Source organism: Indicator indicator, chromosome 21 (assembly GCF_027791375.1).
Source record: "Indicator indicator isolate 239-I01 chromosome 21, UM_Iind_1.1, whole genome shotgun sequence".
Classification (NCBI taxonomy): Eukaryota; Metazoa; Chordata; class Aves; order Piciformes; family Indicatoridae; genus Indicator; species Indicator indicator.
The window spans coordinates 4373874-4395051 of NC_072030.1; the positions used below are offsets into that span (position 1 = coordinate 4373874).

General features: G+C 38.6%; 1 protein-coding gene across 1 annotated transcript in view; it reads left to right on the forward strand.

The window, feature by feature from the left end:
- The window catches only part of SLC17A6 (solute carrier family 17 member 6), a 29228-nt gene extending 8340 nt beyond the window's left edge, over positions 1–20888 (forward strand). Inside the window, exons 4-12 of the mRNA XM_054390376.1 lie at positions 10885–10999; positions 12537–12624; positions 12725–12811; positions 13714–13856; positions 16767–16916; positions 17560–17692; positions 18217–18327; positions 20095–20222; positions 20556–20888. Coding sequence (XP_054246351.1) covers positions 10885–10999; positions 12537–12624; positions 12725–12811; positions 13714–13856; positions 16767–16916; positions 17560–17692; positions 18217–18327; positions 20095–20222; positions 20556–20888 — 1288 coding nt within the window. The remainder of the gene's footprint in view (positions 1–10884; positions 11000–12536; positions 12625–12724; positions 12812–13713; positions 13857–16766; positions 16917–17559; positions 17693–18216; positions 18328–20094; positions 20223–20555) is intronic.
- Positions 20889–21178: the final 290 nt, after the last annotated feature.

Genomic DNA, 21178 nt, shown 5'->3' on the forward strand with positions numbered 1-21178 from the left:
AGGAGGAAGGAAGTGAGTTACTCTTGCATTGTTTAAAAGCATTTTTTCCCAGAAAAAAAAATATCAAGAAAGCATTATTTAGAAATATTTTTCCTAGGAAAAAAAATCAAGACAACATGAAAATTGAAGTGTGATGCCCTAACGTCATGTATCCACACCATTTAATCAGCTGAACTATTACTCATACTGGCAGTTAATGCCATTTAAAAGCACATAAATCCCATCTGAATGCTTTTAAACTATAGGTTTGATGTCAGCATTGCAGAGAGGCTGTCATTATGTGATTATGATGGAATGTAAACAGAAAGGGTATAAAATGCTGTCAGACCTTCAACCCCACCTAGTCTGAATTTCCACTTAGTCCATGGAAAGCAATTTTCCTCAGGCTAATCAGAATTCACCTAATCTTTACAAATTAAAAAAAAAAAACCACCAAACATCATTGTCAGTGACTGAAATCTTATTAAAAGAAAAAAAAATCTGTAGTGTGGTGGTTCTTCAACTCCATTATTCAAAATTTGATTTAAATGAAATACATTGAGACATCAGTGGCTGAGATTTTTAAGTGCTGCTGTGAAATCCAGAAATGTCATTTAATCATCACATTCTTTTGTAGTATCTTAACAACACTATTATGAACGGGTTTTGCTTCTGTGATGCTTTGAAAACAGCAAATTGGAAACTGGTGGAGGTTTTGTTGTCTTTGAGCTCCTTCAGGAAGATTTACATTGCTAAACTAAGCAAGTGAGCTAACAAGCACTGCACAGCTCAGGTGGACTGTGCCATTCCCAGAATATCTGAGTCTGCCTCTGTACTTTAGAGGGGCCCAGGGTACCTGTGCATTAGCCTGGGTCATCATATGGTATGAGGAAACCTCTTTCCTTCTTTTTGGGTTTTGCACAAACAAATGAGTACCTGCAATTGGATTAGTGATGTTTATCACACTGGGAGACTAATGATTAACTATTTTTATGACCCTTTCAAAGATCTGGATACCTTTATGATGCTGACCAGTAGCTCTGATTTTCATGTTTCATTCATATAAATGCTGGTAAACATATGAATAGAAAAAGGACCAGACAATCAGGTGACATTTAACCATCATTTGTTAAACTGAATTCTCCTCAGTAGAAACCACACTTAAGTGCAAAGTCATATCAGAGGGTGGAGAACCACTCTGGAAAGCAGTCATGCTGAGTGGGATCTTAAACCATGTTGGAATACAAATCCATTGTGATCTCCCAACTTGCTGCTCTAAAAAGGAAGTCAGAGTAATCCTGGGATAGTTATCTTTCTGTATTAAGTGTAATGAGTGTATTTAGGTCAATGACACTGATCTTGGAATCTTGCAGGTAATTTGGGTACATGTATATTAATATGAGGGTGGAAAAAAGATATTGGTTTAGAGAGCTTTAATTACTTATAAGATGATAGTATATGAAGTCACATAGTGAAAAAAATAGCAAGAACTATATATTTAGGATCTCAGAATAGAAAAAGAATAGTAGGAGGCAATCTGATTACAAAGTATGCATAAAACTGCACTGGAAAAAATGGCTGGGTTTAAATATATGCTTTAGTCCCATAGAGACATAACAAGATTCAGTAAATGACAGCCACATAAATTTAAAAAGCATAAATATTATCAATAATGACTACCCATCACTGTTCCAGCCAGAGAAATTTTGTGCTAGATTCTTCTTCTTTGGGTGTTAAATTCCTATATTTAAAGTTGTGTTGTAGTTATTAAAAATGTTTTCAGTACTAGGATAATCAAGCAAAATATAAGGGATAATCAAGTGAAATATAAAGATTAATACCCTAGTGAATATCAGGCTAGATGGCCTTAAAACTAAGCACTTGTTTTGTTCCAGAAACATACCCATTTTATTTAAATTAGTATTTCCTATTCCATATTCATACTGTTGCAAAGCTGCAGCTGTTGGTGAATAAGCTACCTGCTGTGCTGTCACACATACATGGAAAGGTGTGAAACTGTACTGCTTTCCAGCCCCTCATGTCAGGAGAATTTCAATATAATGGTATTTTAACTGCTGATGCACTCTTTTAACATGCTTTAAAAACCACACTGGAAATCTATAATAAATCCCCTTGCCCTACCAAAAACACGACCAAAATGCTGCAGCAATATTTCCTCACTCATTTCCTAAGTGAGCAGTTTAAACACTCACTGTAAATGAGGGAAGATCCTCTGAAATGTCATTGTCAGATTACATGGGATAAGAAATTATTTCCCAACTTTGGAGTTACATATTTAAAACAGGGGCAGGTTTTGACTGCACATGCCAAGTAATCTTTCAAAAACAGATCTGCAACAATCACCAACCTGCTTGCAGTAAAGGAAGTCTGAGTGACCATTTGAGCTCATTTGTGTACATTCAAACATTAGAACTCTCTTACACAAAGAAATGCAAAGGGCAGAGTAGAATGGCAATTCCTAGAAAATTAAACCCAACTTATGATTCTAGGCTAATGCCATAAATTTCTCATTAGCTGTTACCCCACAAACCCTGGCACTATGCACATCAAGAGTCATCATGACATAACTATACCAAGTCTCTCTACAATGTAATTGTCTTTCATCTTTGTTGAACTCCATCATTGTCACATTCTAACCTGAATGAAAATATATAAGTCAACCTTCACTTCAAATCCATCTTTGGTATTAAAGTGCCATTCATCTTGTTATGAAGGGACAAATCCTTTTCCCCAGCAAGTAATCCAATAGGATTATTTACATGAAGAAATGAACTGATATTTCAGACAACTCTATGTCAGTGCTTCTCATCTCAGAGCCCTGAAGATTTTTACTGAAATTGTGTCATTAGTGTGTCAGTGGAATCAGAATGTTTCTCCCTAACTCAGGGTTAATAACACTTAGCATTAAAAAAAAAAAAAAAAAGGTAAAGAATTGGTTTAGAAGTCCAAGAACTGTATTTCTACAAGAAAGATGTCAGACTTTATAGCTTTGCATTTTTCTGCTTTAAAAATAGAAGTTATCCACTGCCCTTTAGCTGCTGGACATATTGTGTGTTTTTCTGATTTGCAAACAACATCCAACTCACAGCATGAGCAGGGGATGTGCGGATGGTTAGACAAGAGGCAGCTTCTGAACTTCTACAGATAAAAGCTGACCTTGCACTGTAAGAGAGAGCCCCCGAGGTTGTACTTGCCAACAGCACCTTTCACATTCAGTTCAAAATCCTGCATCTTGAGCTGGGCTCTCATCCCAGGCACTAGGTTTTCCAGGCAAAGAAACCAATATGGCACTAAAAACCCAAGCTGATTTTGCCACCCTGCTGCATTGCAGGGTCTTCTAAGCACCAGTCACTGCAAGAAGAGGACTGGGGAAACATCTCCTGGTGGCTGGTACCACTGGTACCACTGCTCCCTCTGCCATATGGCTCAGGGTCCTTCCATTTTTCTGTCACAAATGATGAAGCTGTTTTCACAATTTAATGATGCAACAAGGGATTTGGATGGGGGTTTTGGTTGATAAAAGGGGGCCTCAGATGTGTGACAAAAATTAATAATGTATCCAAGCCCTTATTATACTGGATTAGATGGTGGGAGGTCGGCTTTTACATATTAATGCTTCCATGAAGGGCTTATAATAGGATTTAGTATTAAGGGCACACAGACACAGGTCTCCCTCTTCCCTTGTACACATATGAATGAAAATGACCTGTTTTATCACGTTTTCATACAGCCAAATAAAGCTGCTATAGCATGGCTTCAGGCCACAGACTATTGTTAAAGAGGGTGGGTTTTAAGCTGTGCTCTCGTGAAGCAGGTTCAACCTAAGACTGGCACTTGGGAATAAGTCTTCCTCTCAAATGTCAAAGGTAGCTTATTTGAGCTGTTTTCTTGGGCAGCTGAGTTCATCAACCACTCTGATATTCATGGCACAACCCCAGCTTTGTTAGCCCTGTGCCATTTAATGCAAATTAAAGCCCTGATTCAGAACCCCCCCTAAATGTCTATCATTTATGAAGCCATAAGCTGTCAGGGGGAGCATTTCACAGGAATATGCCTACAGTAGAGGGGTCAACAAGGCCATCAGGAAATTAGGCTGCAGTAGAGAAAAGTGAGAATGATGATGTATGTCACAGCATAGCAAAAGTGTGTCCCCATACTGGGGGTCATTTTCACTTAGTCCATTACAAATAAATAAATATAAATAGGAGTTGTCCCAAGAAGGATAATCAGCATGATTGCAGACAACAACAGGATTACTTATGTTATAAAGATAGGCACACACTTAAACATCAATACAGGCAATATGAATGTTCAAAATGAGTGGTTACTCACAGTTTGTGTTCCGGGTGATAGCCATGGACCCACAGGGAAAAATACTGAAAAAAAGTGAAAAAAAATTATCACACTCTGTTACTGAGGAAAATTTTTCTTTTCAGAAGTCAGTAAGAGCACTGGGTTATATTTACATAAATTGGAAGCAAGTAAACCATCATTAATGGTGTTAATTTTTTCACTTCTAAGCAGCCCTCAAGCAAGAATATCCTAGGTTGAAATATTATTTTCTCTGTTACTGAGAGGTCCCTGTATGACTCTCAGCTGACAAACGTGGCCTTTGGATATGGACTGGCAGTGATCCTCAGGATAGAAAATGCAGAGAAGTTTATTGACTCTTGATGAGCTATTTCAGGACTAAATATAAAACTGTCAGAATTTGGCCCTGCTGGTTCAGCTGTAATTAACAAGAGCAGGAATGTGGCTGAAATTTGGTCTCCTTTCTGCATTCCATCCTCCACTGGTCCAAATCCTTTGAAATCATTACCTGTAGAAAATTTACAGTTTACATGAAATTACACCAAATGCATGATACACCAAATCAAGTTGTAAAGAAACTTACTCTTTATTGGGGTGATATCATCTAGATATGCCAATACTGTCAAATAGCTTTGCTCCCAGTTCTCTCCCATGTCCTGACTCTCCATGGATTCCCTGCTGCATGTATGATACCTGATTGTCTTTCAGAGGGGAAAAAAACTAATCCTCTCTGAAACAAACCTCACAGTTAATTCCAATCACTCTATCCAACAGAGATCCCTAATCATCTCTACCTGCTTTGATGCTTCACCCCAATAAAATATGTACACCAGATTTCATGTAACAAAATGTTTAGTTTGGTTGCATGTAAACACTAATGTCACAGTCACTTTGCTCTGAAGGAATCTGCATTTGTTCTGAGCAGTCCAGATACAATCAGGCCTAACAGAGGATGTCCATATGTGTAAACACACTTCACAAAGCAGAATAGATGTAGCTTTTGAGACCAACGCACAGCAGTTTTCCTCCCAACCAGCTCCACAAAGCATCATGAAGTTAAAAACACAAATGTCTCTCTTATAAGTGTATTATGTGTCTCTAAATCATCAGAGAGAGTTGAATCACAGCCTAAGCCCTGGAACTTGGTAAGGTAATTTGAAGGAGTTGGTCTTGGTTTGAAACATGATCTAGCAGATTACATATTTAAAGAACAAGCCATCCCAAAGCTAATGAGCTGAAAGGAATGAGTCAGAATTTTATCTAGATGTGTATGGCTATAATGAGTTGTAAAATGAAACCCTACATTCGAGAGATTCCCCAGCTGAATTCAAGCAGGACAGAGGGAAGGTTGGTAGGGTGATCAGATTAATGAATAATGAAGAAGGCAAAGTGAAGAGGGTCTGCCTCTCTCAGTGAGGCAAGACAGGATTGCCCTTGGGGTGAACTGCAGAGATTAAACCCTGTAGAATAAAACAGCATGGGTTTAGGAAGTAACAAGCTAGAAAGGCCTCCAAAAAAAGTAGGGCAATGTTAAATACACCTGAGATGGAACCTGATCTGCTTATGAAAGGATGATGTCATGCACTTGCTGGTAAGAGGAGCTTAATGACATGACCTGGGAGTGTTTTACATTCAGCATTGACTGCGATGATGCTGTCAACTAACGGTGCAGAAGTTCTTCATAGGATGCACAATGGCATATCAAAAATAGGTCTGTGAACAGCCAATGGAAGGCACAGCCCAAGAAAAGGGTCTTGGTTTGCTTTTCAACAGTGTCATTAGTGTGCCTTGGAGAAGGCAGAAAGCTAAAGGGACATTGTGTTGCTGATACACATTGACTTAGTCTCTGCATGGCACTTCACTTTGGTGCTTGATCCTGTCCTTGTATAGTCAATATTGCTAAAAGATTTGTGAATATTTGGGGATTTATTTCTCTTCAAAGCTGGCAGATCGAACCACAGCAAATTCCAGTCAGCAGAATGTTCATGTTCTGTATCAAAGTCTTAGAAGGCCCTTGTAACACCTGATATGGGTAGATAGAGGCTTTGTAAGAGCTTTTTAAGAGCCTCATTATCTGGTATCTAAAAGCCTGAAATTTCTATATATTCAGTCACAAAGGTGGACCACTCATTCAGTGAACGGACACACAGAAAACTGTGGAATTTGTCAATTATACTAAAAGATGACATAAACAGAAATACATGGAATTAGGACATCTGAGGAACTGGCTCCTCATCAACACACCTATGAAAGGGGTTTTAGCTTGCAGCTTGGAGTCCTTGCAGCAATTTTCACTTCCAGTCATAGGAGTAAGAGGATGCTTCCAGCCAGGCCCCTGTACTTTCAGATATCATATGTGTAACCCAATATGTCACCCATCTGGCATTCAGCATTTGGCATGCATCTGTGCTCCCACTGTTCTCAGCTCACTTTCTGAGCTGGCACTTCTTCCAGCTGAGTAACAATATCTATAATGCACTTCCATGCAGAATGCTCATGTAATATGAATTGCCTGGAAAAGGTAGATGAAAAGAGTGGGGCTGCACAGATGAAGAGATTAGAAATGCAGAGATGAAAATAAATACATTTCTTTCTCTTTAGTTTCTCCTCAAAGAGAAAAATGAGCCCAATGGCTTGACACACACACACACACACACACACGAATTTAATTCCTCCTGCAACCTCATTCCATTCTAAGCATTTTTCCTGAATTGTCAGTCATTTCCTGCCTCTGCTCTCATCCCAAACATCTCTTAAGCAAATAATATTTCGCTATTATTGCTACTTGTATTATAGGAGGACTAAGTCACAGCTCATGACCTTCATGTAATGCCAATGTCAGTAAAACACTGAGGATCGATGTTAGATTCTGCCTTTTGGGACTGAGTCTACCAAGTCTAGAAATAGAACCAGATAAGGGAAGCATAATTCTTTATTTCAGGGTTTCTTCTGGTCACTTGTGAGGACTAGGGATTACTTTTTTCCCCCTCTCCTTGATATATTACTACTGTGTTTATTAATTTATCTTCTTCAGTAAACTGTTATTTTATTCTATGTATAGTTAAGCACTTGCTGATTTGGGGACAAAGGAATTTCCCCTACTGGAGGCATGTCAAGGCATTTTAATTCCTCCCTAATTCAAGGGCCAAGAATGATGGCAATGTCATTGGTTTTTCCAGGTCTGACTTAGTGCCACCCAGCAGTTTTCTTGGAATTTACCTTCAACCTGCTAAAGCTCTTCATTTGTGCCATGACATTAAAATGTGGGGTTTGGAGTGTGACCAGTACATAATGGATGTTCAGGGATGCCTCTGTATGAAAATACAACAGCACAGCTACATGGATTTCCTAGGCTGAGCCCAACCCAAGGGACACAATGCTCTGTTAGGAATAATTTAGTATTTATAGAGGTGAAATAAATGTAACAAGACAAAAAAAGCAGGAAGAAGAAATACCAACTGTATTTATGGATGTGCATTGAGAGATGCAAAGCAAAGGCAAGAAGATGTATTTGCTCTTGATTAAGAGTTACGGAGGAAATGGACTCGCTGAAACAGTCACACACTAAATTCATGGTGCCACTTTTAACACACAGTCAAGAAAAAGTATTAAAAAAAAAGCCATTTTTTACAAAGGTCATAATTTAACTCTAATTTATTTTACCCTTAAATCCATATAAATTTTTCTTTGGGGTGGGAGGTGGGGGGAAATTGATCTATTTTTGAGAAGGCTGTTCCTATAACGCATAGTTGTGAGAGAGAATTGAATTTCAACTGACATTGTGGAATTATTTCATCATCTGCTCCTCAATGTAACTAAATATTCACCGGTGCTCATATGTCTAAACACAGGCAAAATTTTCATTTGGAAGATGCATGTCTCTGATCATTCCTTAAATTACATTTTCCTTCCTCTTCCCTAAGGAACAGACTAAAGGAAACAGCTTCTCTTTAGTGAACATGAGAATAAAGGCAACTGTGGGCAGCTCAGCTTTCAGCTGTGGCAAACAGAAGATCATTTTAGAGACAGAACTGAGAAATGAGGCTAAATTTCTTTAAAGAAAGAGCTACCTACTGTTACAATTTTGTAGACCTAATTCTTACCAAGGGATGGCATTAAAAAAATATTCTGTCATAGCATGATTTTAACAGCAATAGTGCTTTGGAGAGAGAGGCACTGATTCATACTAGCTAAGAATCTGTTACAGCAAGTCTATGCACAAGTCAAAATTAAAACCTGTAGTGCTGCATTGGGCATTTTACTAAATAGCTGTTCAGAAGAGATACAGGAATGGTTATAAATCAAACTCTCCTTTCTTCCTGCTTACAAGCAAATAAAGATTTTCTTGATGAACCTTCAGAAGAGTTACAATCTATTGCTGTTCAAGATTTGCCATCAGGAAGGTCTAACTTTTTAAAAGAATCTGTAAAAAACACAAGTAAAGCTCCTAGCAGCCCAAAATTCTTCTCATTAATAAATAAGGAGAAAAAAAAAAACAAATGAAAACCCAAGACACCATTGTGGTTTATGTGACCATATGGCTGTATTCAATTGTACAGAAATGAACTTCAGGAGTAGAAACTTACACAGAAAGAAATTGAGAGTAAAGACAGAAATCAGGCCAAAATAGTTCACAGTGTGCAACACAAATACTTGCAGCAGTCAGTCCCAGTAAATGTATTGAACATGCTGTCAAACAAGGCTAGAAATGTGCTGCACAGCCAGCTAGATGTTGTTAACAATGAGGTGGGGATCACGTGGAACACATTGAGGAGACAGATTTAGACTTATTAAACAAAGCTTCTTTACCATGTCAAGAAGCCTTTATTTTTCTGCTGCCCTTTAATATTTGTCAAGGAGAAAAGGAGTATTTTCAGTTTGCTATTTAAAAATTTGTATCAGGCTAAATATTCTAAATAGGGAATGTGAAACACGGATGTCTTTGAAGAGAATCTTTGGTTTGTAACTTGTCGTTGCTTCCTGCTTCTGTAGCCCAAGGTCTGTTTCTCACTAACTTATGGCTCTGTACCAATTTCTGAAGAACACATGCTAAGGTTAAAGGTTTCTGTCAAATCAGTTCCACATCAGATACCATGATGTCATATGTTAAGACATCTCCAGGATTTGTCTTAGCATTACATAGTTTTGCATAAAGAAAGTGTCCAGTCACTGCTGCTGGCTTCAGCCCTTTGCATAATTCTACTGAAAGAAAAATGGAGGGGAGAAAGGATGATCTTCTACGCTAAAGGAATGAATGAACATTTTACAAAAGAGATATAAAAATGATGGAGAAAAAGCTTCTTCCCACAAGGGGCAGATATTAATTGAATCAAATTAAAATTCAGTTGAAGCAGTGGAGTTTTGCAAATGGATCATCACTTCACACATTTATGCAGACCTTGCAACGTGCTTTACTTTAAACAATTCTTCAGATGATCTTTGGATCAAAATCAGCAATATTCAGTGAGTAGCTTCTGAAAAACCAGCAGAAAGAATGATCCCTTTGCCATGGATATGTTTCCATACTAAGTCTTGTGTCCAAGAAAATCCCAAGAAATTCTTCCTGCTGCTTTGGCATTTATAAAAGTGGATTCTCTTCTGCTTTATAAGCAGTGAATGCATGGAGCCACTCTCTTACAATTAAAGCACTAATAGGAATCTCTCTTTTACTTGGCCACCTGTTTTAGCAAACTGTTTGGAGATCTAATTTCTAACTTCTCTAGAGGCTAGCAAATTCGATCATATTTGGTTGAAACTGATGTGAAAATTGGCTAAAGGAAAGATTGGGGCTATAAAGAATTACAGAATTGTTTTGTCTGAGAAAGACCTTTAAGATCCTTGAGTCCAATTGTTGACCTAATGCCACCGTGCCCATTAAACCATGTCCTGAAGTGCCATATCTACACATTTTTTGGACACCTCCAGGAACCATGACTCTGCCACCCCTCTGGGCAACCTATATCCAATCTAAACCTCCCCTGGTGAAATCTGAGGTCATTTCCTCTTGTTCTGTCACCTGATACTAGGGAGAAGAGTCCAACCCCCACCTCATTACACCACCTTTTCAGGTAGCTGTAAAGAGCAAGGAGGTCTCCCTTCAGCCTCCTTTTCTTGAGACTGAACAACTCCAGTTCCCTCATCTGCTCCTCACCAGACCTGTTCTCCAGGCCCTTCACCAGCTTTATTGCCCTTGTCTGGACCTGCTCCAGCATCTCAATGTCCTTCTTTAGTGAGGGCCCAAAACTCAATGCAGTACTCAAGGTGCAGCCTCACCATTGCTGAGTACAGGGGCATGATCACTTTCCTACTCCTATAGCAGACCTATACCTGTGACTGCCTAAGCTGTACCTCCTTAGGAAATGATGCTAAATAAGTGTTGATGCCCGTGTTTGGTCTGGGTCTAATTAGACTAGGTGGAAGTAGACACTAACTCATTTGAGCAGTTAGTGTATTCCCTACATAAAGAACATGTGTTTGAATACTTCCAGATTGATCTGTGAGCATATGTGGAATAAGTCAATTGGAACAGAACTGAAGTTACTTCTTTTCCTTTTTTTCCCCTCACTTTTGCAGAGTGTTTGGTGCTGCTATACTGCTGACATCCTCCCTCAACATGTTAATACCGTCTGCAGCCAGGGTGCACTATGGGTGTGTCATCTTTGTTAGGATCTTGCAGGGCCTCGTAGAGGTATGGAAACCTAAAACAACCAATAAATGTCACAGATGCTTGTTAGCCTTTATTTAGCAATTGTAACTTTGGGGGGGAAACAAATTGTTTTCAGTTTATTACTGATTTTCAGTGTAATGAATTTCAGTGTGAGAACTGGGTTGGACTGGACGACCTTTAGAGGTTCTTTCCAACCCAGACCATTCTGTGTAATTACAGCTATTTGCTTTTCCTTCATCTACAAAATTGCCTAGCAAAGAGACAGATAAGATATGTATTTAACACAGAAGTTTCACTGAAATTCTGTGCTGCATGGAGCTCATGATGATGCTGTTCTCAAAAACTATTTGCTGTCCAGCCTCATAGATTTGATCTATAATCAAGAATAAAGCTCCTATCAGGCCATGCTGTTGTTGGAATGAATGAAATATTTACCATAATTTAAAAGAAGAGAAAGTAGAGCCTGCTTTCCAAACTTACTTGGTTGCTTGTTTCTTTATTGAAAGGCAGGCTTTTAGGCCTGTGATTGATGGTTCTTTATTCCTCAGGGCTACATACTTCTGTTGTATGAGCTGACTTTTAACTTGTGCACTTTACTGTGTAAAAAGATGCTAAAAGAGGATAGGGAATGTGCCTGTAAATTAGGTATTGTCAGTCAAATTCTTAAAGTGTGTGTGTGCAAATCTGGATTTGTTCCTGGAAAGTGATCTGCAAGTACAGAAGTGTGCTTGACAGCAGAGAGGGGAGGAACAGAAACAAGTGGGCAATTACAAAATAGTTGGGTTAGACCTTCTCATTTCTCTGCCACTGTTCAAAGGAATTGCAAATGCAAAACAGCTCCAACAAGTCTGTTTGAAGCAGGTTTACAATAAATTTTGTTGAAAATTACAACACATATTGTATTACACTTCCTAAAATTTCAGCACTCTTAAGTTAAAGGCTGGTTTTGAAGAGAGACCTGAAAAGCAACTGGTTTAAGATCAATCCAACTAATACAATTCAATTATTTGCTTTGAGTGCTCAAGAAGAGCACTTTATTAAAGACAAAGGTAATGAAAAACTTCTCTCTTAACGTTATATTTTTAAGGTTTTACTGATCTTATTTTCTAGTTTTGGAACACTGGAACAGTAATCTGTACTTCCTAAATTATACTTGAAATGTTAGAAGGCCACCAAAAGTGAGGGTTGGAGAAATCAGCCCTGCACTAGAAAGGCTACAGAGGGTTTGTGGTTTTGCCCTTCCTTTGACTCTGCTACCTGTGCATTAAGATCCTTTCTTTCTAATTACTCTCAATTTTTTCATGGAAGGGGAACAAAAGTAAATAATTATGTTTTGTATCTGTTTTATAATGCTTCTTTAATGGTTTGGTGTGATATACAAAATCCTTTGCAACCTTAATAGAAATTGAAGGGTTTTGATAGCTGTACTCAGACTTTGCTATAGAAGTGCAAAGCATTCTCCACTTCTTGTTTGTAGCAATTAAAAAAAAAATCATGCAAAGACAATGAACTGAGTGATTGATCCTCATTAGCTAACATGTGGCAAACCATTCCCCAGGGGGTCACCTACCCTGCCTGCCACGGCATTTGGAGCAAGTGGGCCCCCCCATTAGAAAGAAGTAGGTTAGCAACCACTTCCTTTTGTGGTAAGTAACTTTCTATTTTTATCTTTCACAAAGCGTAACACAAAAGTATTTTGAGACTGAATTTTTCACCCTTTTCATCCCCACGTGTCTTGTTTTGTAGGTTCCTATGCAGGAGCTGTTATTGCAATGCCTTTAGCTGGAATTCTAGTGCAATACACTGGGTGGTCGTCTGTGTTCTATGTGTATGGTATGCATTTTTGCTTATCTTATTCCAGTATTGTATGACCTTACTAGGCTCTTTCTAAATATTTAAAAGCTGCTTAAAAGGCAAGGGGGGAAAAAAAGAGAGAAGTAGGACTGTAAAGTTAAAATACAGTCTGGAGAAAAGGACAATGAAGGAACAGCACTGAAAGGAATGATCTGGAAAGCAGCATTATTAAATAAGAAGAGAAGCCAGTTCATGGTGAAACTTTCATCATTTCTTGCACAAGTTGTGCAAAGTGCTATGCAGACCTAGAGAGTCTTGTTCTTCCATTTATACAACTGCAGGTTTAGATTACCTGCCCAGACTAGGGTATCCTGATTCTTATCTGAAGGCCTGCACAACTTCATTCCCACTAGTTCTTGCTGCCTTAACACTGACAGAAAATTATGTCCCAAACGAGTTCATTCTGCAGTGTAAAATTGATGTGAATTAGAGGGAAGCCTTATAGAAATTTAATAAAACTACCCAGAAAGTGCATTGCTGTGTTGAAAACAATGCCACAGTCCTGTATTTTGCAGGTAAAAAGTGTAGTGCAGTGATCAAACAACACTGGCTTAAAGCAAAATGGAACTTCATTTACAGTCTGGTGAAATGAAGTGGAAATTGTTTCACTGCACTGCATTGTACAAATTGATGATAAAATACCAGTGAACAGTCACTTACTGTGAAATCATCCTGTACATGAAACAAAGACTTCCCTGCTATGGCTCTGCATGTGTTTTGCACAAACATGGATTCCAGGATACAATCCTCTATTAGAATGGCTCCGTAGCAGAGCGTAACAACAACTGCCATTTATATTTCTTACAATTATTCACAGATCTTTTTCCTTGTTTGCTGCTTTACTGTGCATTTCTTTTAAAATCTTTCTTTCCATTCCAAAGGGAGCTTTGGCATAGTCTGGTACATGTTTTGGCTTTTGGTTTCATATGAGAGTCCTGCAAAGCATCCTACAATCACGGATGAAGAAAGGAGATACATAGAAGAAAGCATTGGAGAGAGTGCCAACCTCCTAGGTGCAATGGAAGTAAGAATATTGCTCACACACTTGTTTCCCATGAGATAGTAGTAAAAACCAAAAGCTTCCAATAGGAAAAAAAAAAAAAAAAAAGAAAAAGAAACCAAACCAACCAAAACCACAAAATAAAAGCAAACAACCAAACCAAACAAACAAAACACAAAACCCCAACTAAAGCCCCAACAAAAAAATAACTCCCCCCAAAAAACCCCAAACCAAACAACAAAAAACCACACACACACACACACAAAAATCAAACACTCTTCTTCAAGACAGAAATGCATGTTTCAAACAACTGAATGATTTGGGGGTCAGAAGGTTGAATCTGCTATGAATTTCTGGATGGATACTGCTTCTGCACAAACAGAAAACAGGTTCCAGTTCTAACAGATCACTCATGGAATTTATGCCTCTCTTTCTACTCCAGAGTATACAAACCAGCTACAGCTCCATTCGAAATTGCAGCTTTATTGAGATTTCTACAATGTTGAGTTGAAGCAGTTCTTTTCCTTCCTATATAATCCTTTCTGGAAGATTTTCTTCTACTAAAGGGTCAACTGCAGGAAAAGCACTACTTGGTATTTTCTGAGGTCCTTGGAATATCAGAAAAAGAAAATCTTGGCTATCCTGTGTTTCATTTGCAAGAAGGACTGCAAGTAGCCACAAAGAATGCTAAGAGAGCCACAGGAACATTCCCCTTTATTGTGATATTTGCTGGAAACACACTGTCAAGTCTCTCATAACCTGACTTAGTTGTGTACTGATTTAGTTCTCAAGAACTAAAAAAACAGCCATAAATTCAGAGAATTTTTCAGCCACTTAACAATCCTACAATGCTTAATAATAATCTTATTTCTCTAATCACTGAAAAGCTTGACAGAAACTATCACCATTCTTACTCACTGAAGAAAAATAAATAAATAATGGCTTAAGCCTCACATCATCTGCTCAGAGTTTCACACCACGCATTCCTAGCAGATCCTCACTACCACTCTTTGTTACACTTTCTAAGTGGTCAGAGTGTTGGTTCTTGATTGAACTCAGGAACAAACCTTTTTTTCTCTTAGCAAAACCCCTTTGATGCAGATTAAATAGACACCTGGAAATATTTGAGAGGCTTTTCTTTGATAGTTGGCAGTTCTAGGTGTTCTGGAGGGAGTGTCTGTGTTGATACTCATTAGAAGTCAGCAGCATTAATGGTTTCTTAATCTGACATGAAATGATGAAATTCAAAGGATGACCATATAGTCCTGATTTGGGACGGATAATTTCTGTCTATTTTTTATTATTGCTTTTTAATTAAACATTTGTTGGAAGTGATTAATTTGTATTAATAGTTACGTTGCTTCTAGAATATTGAAGCTGAAATTCTTCCCATAGCATCGGTTAGCTTTTCTTGCTGGCTTCTCATTAAGTCACACTTAACCTTTAGCTCTCACTAAAGTGCAACTTAACAGGTATAGAAGGCATTGCATATATCCATCTTAGGGGCTAGTTTTCTCTGAAGAAAAGCTGGTATTCAAATCAACAGGAGACTAAATTGCTAAAGCAATTTTCAAACACTCCTCTGTGCCTGGATCCTGTATTTGGATGGACACAGATGGGCAGAACCCTTGGCTCCTGGAGAGATGCTGGGACTCAGCAGGACTGTAGTTCTATCCATCTGTCCTTTTTTTTTTTTTTCCCCCACTGTGCAATTCATTTTAAAAATACAATAAAACAAACAAAAGTATCTATTGGCCAAGCAGTTTCAGCTAAACCTTGATAAAAAGATTATTCAGAATGCTGGGACTAAGATTTAAATTCTAAAAGTCTTGCTTAAAGTATATCTGCATGAAATTGTCTACTTAGAGTGTAAAAAACTGACTGTTGCCTTAGAGAAACACTGTCTGTTAAAGATATATTGTTTTGGACCTAGTTGACATGATTTAGCTAATGGTACATGTACATGAATGTTGTCACAGAATCAAAGAAACATTCAGGTTGGAAAAGACCCTCAGGATCACCAACTCCAACTGATAACCCTACTCTACAAGATTCACCCCTAAACCCTATCCTCATGCATCACATCCAAACCACCTTCAAACCCATCCAGCATTGGTGACTCCATCACCTCCCTGGGCAGCCTGTTCCAATGTCTGAGCACTCTTGCTGGGAAAAAAAATTTCCTAATGTCCAGTCTAACCTACCCAGTTGTAGCTTGAGGCCATTCCCTCTTGTTCTATCACTAATTGCCTGTGAGAAGAGACCAGCACCATCCTTCTTACAACATCCTTTCAGGTAGCTATAGAGAGCAAAGAGGTCTCCTCTCAGCTTCCTCTTTTCCAAACTAAACATCCCCATCTCTTTTAGTCTCTTCATAAGATTTATTCTCCAGGCCATTCCCCAGCTTCCTTGTCCTCCTCTACACTGGCTCCAGTACCTCCACATCTCTCTTGTATTGAGGTGCCCAAAACTGGACACTATACTCAAGGTGTGGTGTCACCAGAGCTGAGTAGGGGGGAACAATCACCTCCCTACTCCTGCTGGACACAGCATTTCCAATCCCAGCCAGGATGCCATTGGCTTTACTGGCCACCTGGGCACACTGCTGGCTCACATTCAGTTGTTTGTTGATTATCACTCCCAGGCCCCTTTCTGCCAGACAGCTTTCCAGCCAGTCATGCAGCTAAGTATCACTGAGTTTCTCCACTTGTGCATGCTACAGAAATTTTTACTTGCTTATGTCCTGAGCTTCAATCCTGCTCATCAAAAGTTGGGTGCATGTACTGCATGACAACTGAAGTCATTGGAATCTGATACATAAAGATGTGCATAAACCACCTTGTGTAGGTGTGTAGGTAAAAATAACAGAGAGGAAAAGGGAAGATCAGCTGAGGGTGATCAAAAGGTGACTGGACCCCTCTTTCTATGTTTCAGAAATACAAAACTCCATGGAGAAAATTTTTTACATCTATGCCAGTCTATGCAATAATTGTTGCAAACTTCTGCAGAAGCTGGACTTTTTACTTGCTGCTTATCAGTCAGCCTGCTTACTTTGAGGAAGTGTTTGGATTTGAAATAAGCAAGGTATGTAAAAATAACAATGCTTTTTTCTTAGCCAAGTAAATATCAGAAGTCCATTTGTGGTATTTATTAGGGAAAAAGTGATCTGTGTCTTTATCAGAGGGTTACACGTCTGAAATTTTATCCCTGCCACTTTCTGTTCCCTTGACCAGCACATATCAGTGCAGATATGGTGGCAAAGGATTGGATAGAGGATGGTGAAGGCAGGATGAGATTTGAGGATGGTCTAACTGGGGCTGTATTGCAAAAAGACCAGTTCAGTGCTTGAAACCAGACCATGAATAGTATAGAGAGGTATCAAGAGGCCATTACATTTCTGTCCCTGACACCCCAGGGGATACAGGATCCCTTCAAAGCTGTGGAGAAAGCATTGACAAGTGATTCCAATTTTCCAAGCACATTTTACAAAGCAGGACCACCTAGTTTCAAGAAGAACATTGAAATGAATTGTCTGACTTTCCTTCAGAACATACAATGACAGCTTAAGATCAGTTTTGTTCACTTAATAAACCAAGATAAATTTTTAGTTTTGGCACACAGCTTGAAATTGAAGAGAAACAATTAATTAGCTGCTGAATGCTCCAGAAAATGAAGAATTAATACTTTCTTATGGTTTATCCTCTGCTAATTCTAATGATTACTTTAGGTGGGTATCTTATCTGCTGTGCCACATTTAGTGATGACAATTATTGTTCCTATTGGGGGACAAATTGCAGACTTCTTAAGAAGCAAGCAGATTCTTTCAACCACTACTGTAAGGAAGATAATGAACTGTGGAGGTAAGTTTTCCTATTTGATTAAAAAGCTGCTCATAGAGATTCAGTGCCCATAAACAAACAAGCCATGTGCTATTATCTACTTCTGAAGCAATACTCTGCACAATTTTTTGCACGCTCTGCACTGAGAGCCCAGACAGGTACCTGTGGTTACATCTCTGACTGCTGAGAGGTTAAAGTCACATGAGCTGAATCCTGGTTGTGAAAACAGCTGCAAAATTCATAAGCAGGTTAAGTGTATACTCCTTTTATGGTTGGCTAGAATGACCTAAGCAAATCACAAATGTTTCTTTTCATTGTCCACCTGTCAGGAAGTAACAATAAATTAGCATGCAGAGAATAAAAGAAGAATTATTTGAGAGAACAAGAATGTGTGGTTTTTAGGGATGAAAGAAATACCTGATAATATTCCACTTGGCAATAATATTTTGTCTCTGTCTTCCCATGAAACATTACCATACCCTAAGGCCTGCAATATTTGAGAGGGAATGAAATCTGATGCTTTGTTTTCTTTATAATTTCCCCAGGTTTTGGTATGGAAGCAACTCTTCTTCTTGTGGTGGGATATTCTCACAGTAAAGGAGTGGCTATTTCATTCTTAGTGCTTGCTGTAGGCTTTAGTGGATTTGCCATATCTGGTAAGATTATATTACAGTTATTAGGAACTCATTTTATCTTAAGAAATAGAATACCATTATGCAATGACACATAAATTTCCATGTCTACATTTAAACACAGGCCTTTTGCTATTTTTTTTCCTCAATATATAGTATTTAATGCTTTGTTAGAATTGTAATTTTTTTTTATTATTACTCTGGGGACTGACTATTAGATTTTTTTTCTGATTTGAAATTCAGCTCTTCCCTTCTCCTGCTGCTATATCATCCCTTTCCCTTTGTCTTTCCCAAACGTGCCACCTGACCTTCCCTTGCTTTCCCACTGTGATCCTAGTATCCTCTCCCATGCTGGTTCCTTATGTTTAAAGCAGGCTCTTTTGTTCTGTGCCAAACATCCAAACTCTCCTTAATCAAATCTGCCCTTAAAAAAATGAATTCTGCAAGGTATTGTGCCTGTCTTGTACAACTTGGGAAGTGTATTGCACTTTCTCTGCCAGCTATCACAGAATCATAGAATGGTTTGGGTTGGAAGGGACCTCCAAAGGTCATCCAGTCCAAACCCCCTGCAGTCCAACCCCCCCCAGTCCAGTCCCCTGCAAGGACATCCTCCTCTAGATCAGGTTGTCAGAGCCATCTCCAGGGATGAGGCCTCAATCACCTCCATGGGCAACCTGTTCCAGTGTTCTGCCACCCTCATAGTGCAGAACTTGTTCCTAACATCCAATCTAAATTTCCTTTTCTTTAATTTCAAACCATTGACCCTCATCCTGTCGCTGCAAGCCTTTGGAAACAGTCCCTCTGCAGCCTTCTTGTAGGTCTCCTTCAGGTACTGGAAGGCTGCTATTAGGTCTCCCCAGAGCCTTCTCTTCTCCAGGCTGAACAACTCCACCTCCCTGTCCTCACAGCAGAGGTGCTCCAGCCCCCTGATCATTTTTGTGGCCTTCCTCTGGACCCACTCCACCAGGTCCATGTCCTTGCTATGTTGAGGGCTTCAGAGCTGGATGCAGTACTCCAGGTGAGGTCTCAACAGAGCAGAGTAAAGTGGCAGAATCACCTCTCTGGATCTGCTGGACATGCTTCTTTTGATATACTTTTATCCATACTATACTGTCTGCTTTTTCCTATTCATTATCTTTCTGGACAAAAAGATTTGTTTTCTGTATTGACTTAAGCTTTTATTTTGGGGACAATGAGTCCTGTCACTTCAGAGGAGCACATCTTTTTTGAACATTAAATTGTTACTGCATAAATTTCAACAGAATGAAGCTGCTGGAAATGCAAAAGAACAAATATTTATCAAAATAATTAATAAATCATATTTAGACACTCTCTTTTAACTTCATTTTACCACTCAAGAACAGATAGGAACTCCCTTCTGCTATGAAGTGAGGCAAAAAGAAAAATGTGAGCAGTGGAAAAGTGGTACAAGATGGAAGAAGAAATAATATGTTATTTACAGCATGAAATGGTTAGGAAGGACATTGTGAACTATGAACTTTCTCCCTGTCTAAATATCTTCTGGTTTCTCTACTCCACATGGTCATCATTGTGATTTCTTTTTTTTTTTTTATGCAATTTTGGGAAGAAAATAAATTTGGTATGCTTTTAGAATACACTTTTAAAGGAAAAATGAAATTTCAGGGTTTCTCTAGGAATATTTAACCATTATAAGCCTTTCAGAGAAAAAGAAATGCCATTAAACAGCCCAAATATGTCATAGTGAAATTGTCAAGTGATAGCATTACTTTTCAGAACAGAAGTAATGTCCTGCTGACCTTTGTATTGCAGGATTCAATGTCAACCACTTAGACATTGCCCCAAGGTATGCCAGCATCTTAATGGGGATTTCTAATGGAGTTGGGACCTTGTCTGGAATGGTTTGCCCTATAATTGTTGGAGCAATGACAAAGAACAAGGTAAATGGCAATCAGTTTTCACATGTTGCAGGTTAATAGTATTGGTTTCCATGAAAAGACCTTTCCATAGCAATTCTTGCCAGGATGTTCATATTAGGCTCTGGGACCTCCACAGGATAGCATTCAGAAAGTTGCAAATTCGAAGCATGCTTCACTATATGCTGACCAGGTCAATGCTTTGGTCAATGATTTTTTTTTCAAAGATAGATCTAAATAATTGGAAACCAGACATTGAAATGTTGGAGCTGTGTGGAGTGTCACAGCCTCAATTCCTAATTTAAATGTCTCAGCTCAGAAGGATTGGCTAAGTCTATGCCCTATTCTTCCTTACAGACACGTGAAGAGTGGCAGTATGTCTTCCTCATTGCTGCTTTAGTTCATTATGGAGGTGTTATCTTCTATGGCATATTTGCTTCAGGAGAGAAACAACCCTGGGCAGACCCTGAACAGACAAGTGAAGAGAAATGTGGCTTTATTCATGAAGATGAACTTGCTGAAGAGACAGGGGACATTACTCAGAATTATGTAAATTATGGTACCACCAAGTCTTACGGTGCTACAACCCAGGTCAATGGTGGCTGGCCTAATGGTTGGGAGAAAAAAGAGGAATTTGTACAAGAGGAAGTACAAGACTCATACAACTACAAGGAAGGAGATTATTCATAACAAACCTAAATATTGGGTATATTTTGTAGTGTTTGTGATTAAATTCATTGTGATTGTTTGCACACAGAAATAAACCGTGGTATAAACATGTAAACACATATCAAACAGGAAGGTCTTACTGTAAAAAAAAAAAAAAACCTACATCAAAGTGCAATCTGTATGAGTTGTGACATGTCATCACTTTCATTAGGTTATATTTGTTCTATAAACATTAGAGTTTTAAGGGTTTACTGGTCAAAACTATAGAGACAATTAGATACTTGCAGTATACAAGAGCTAAAACTCATAAC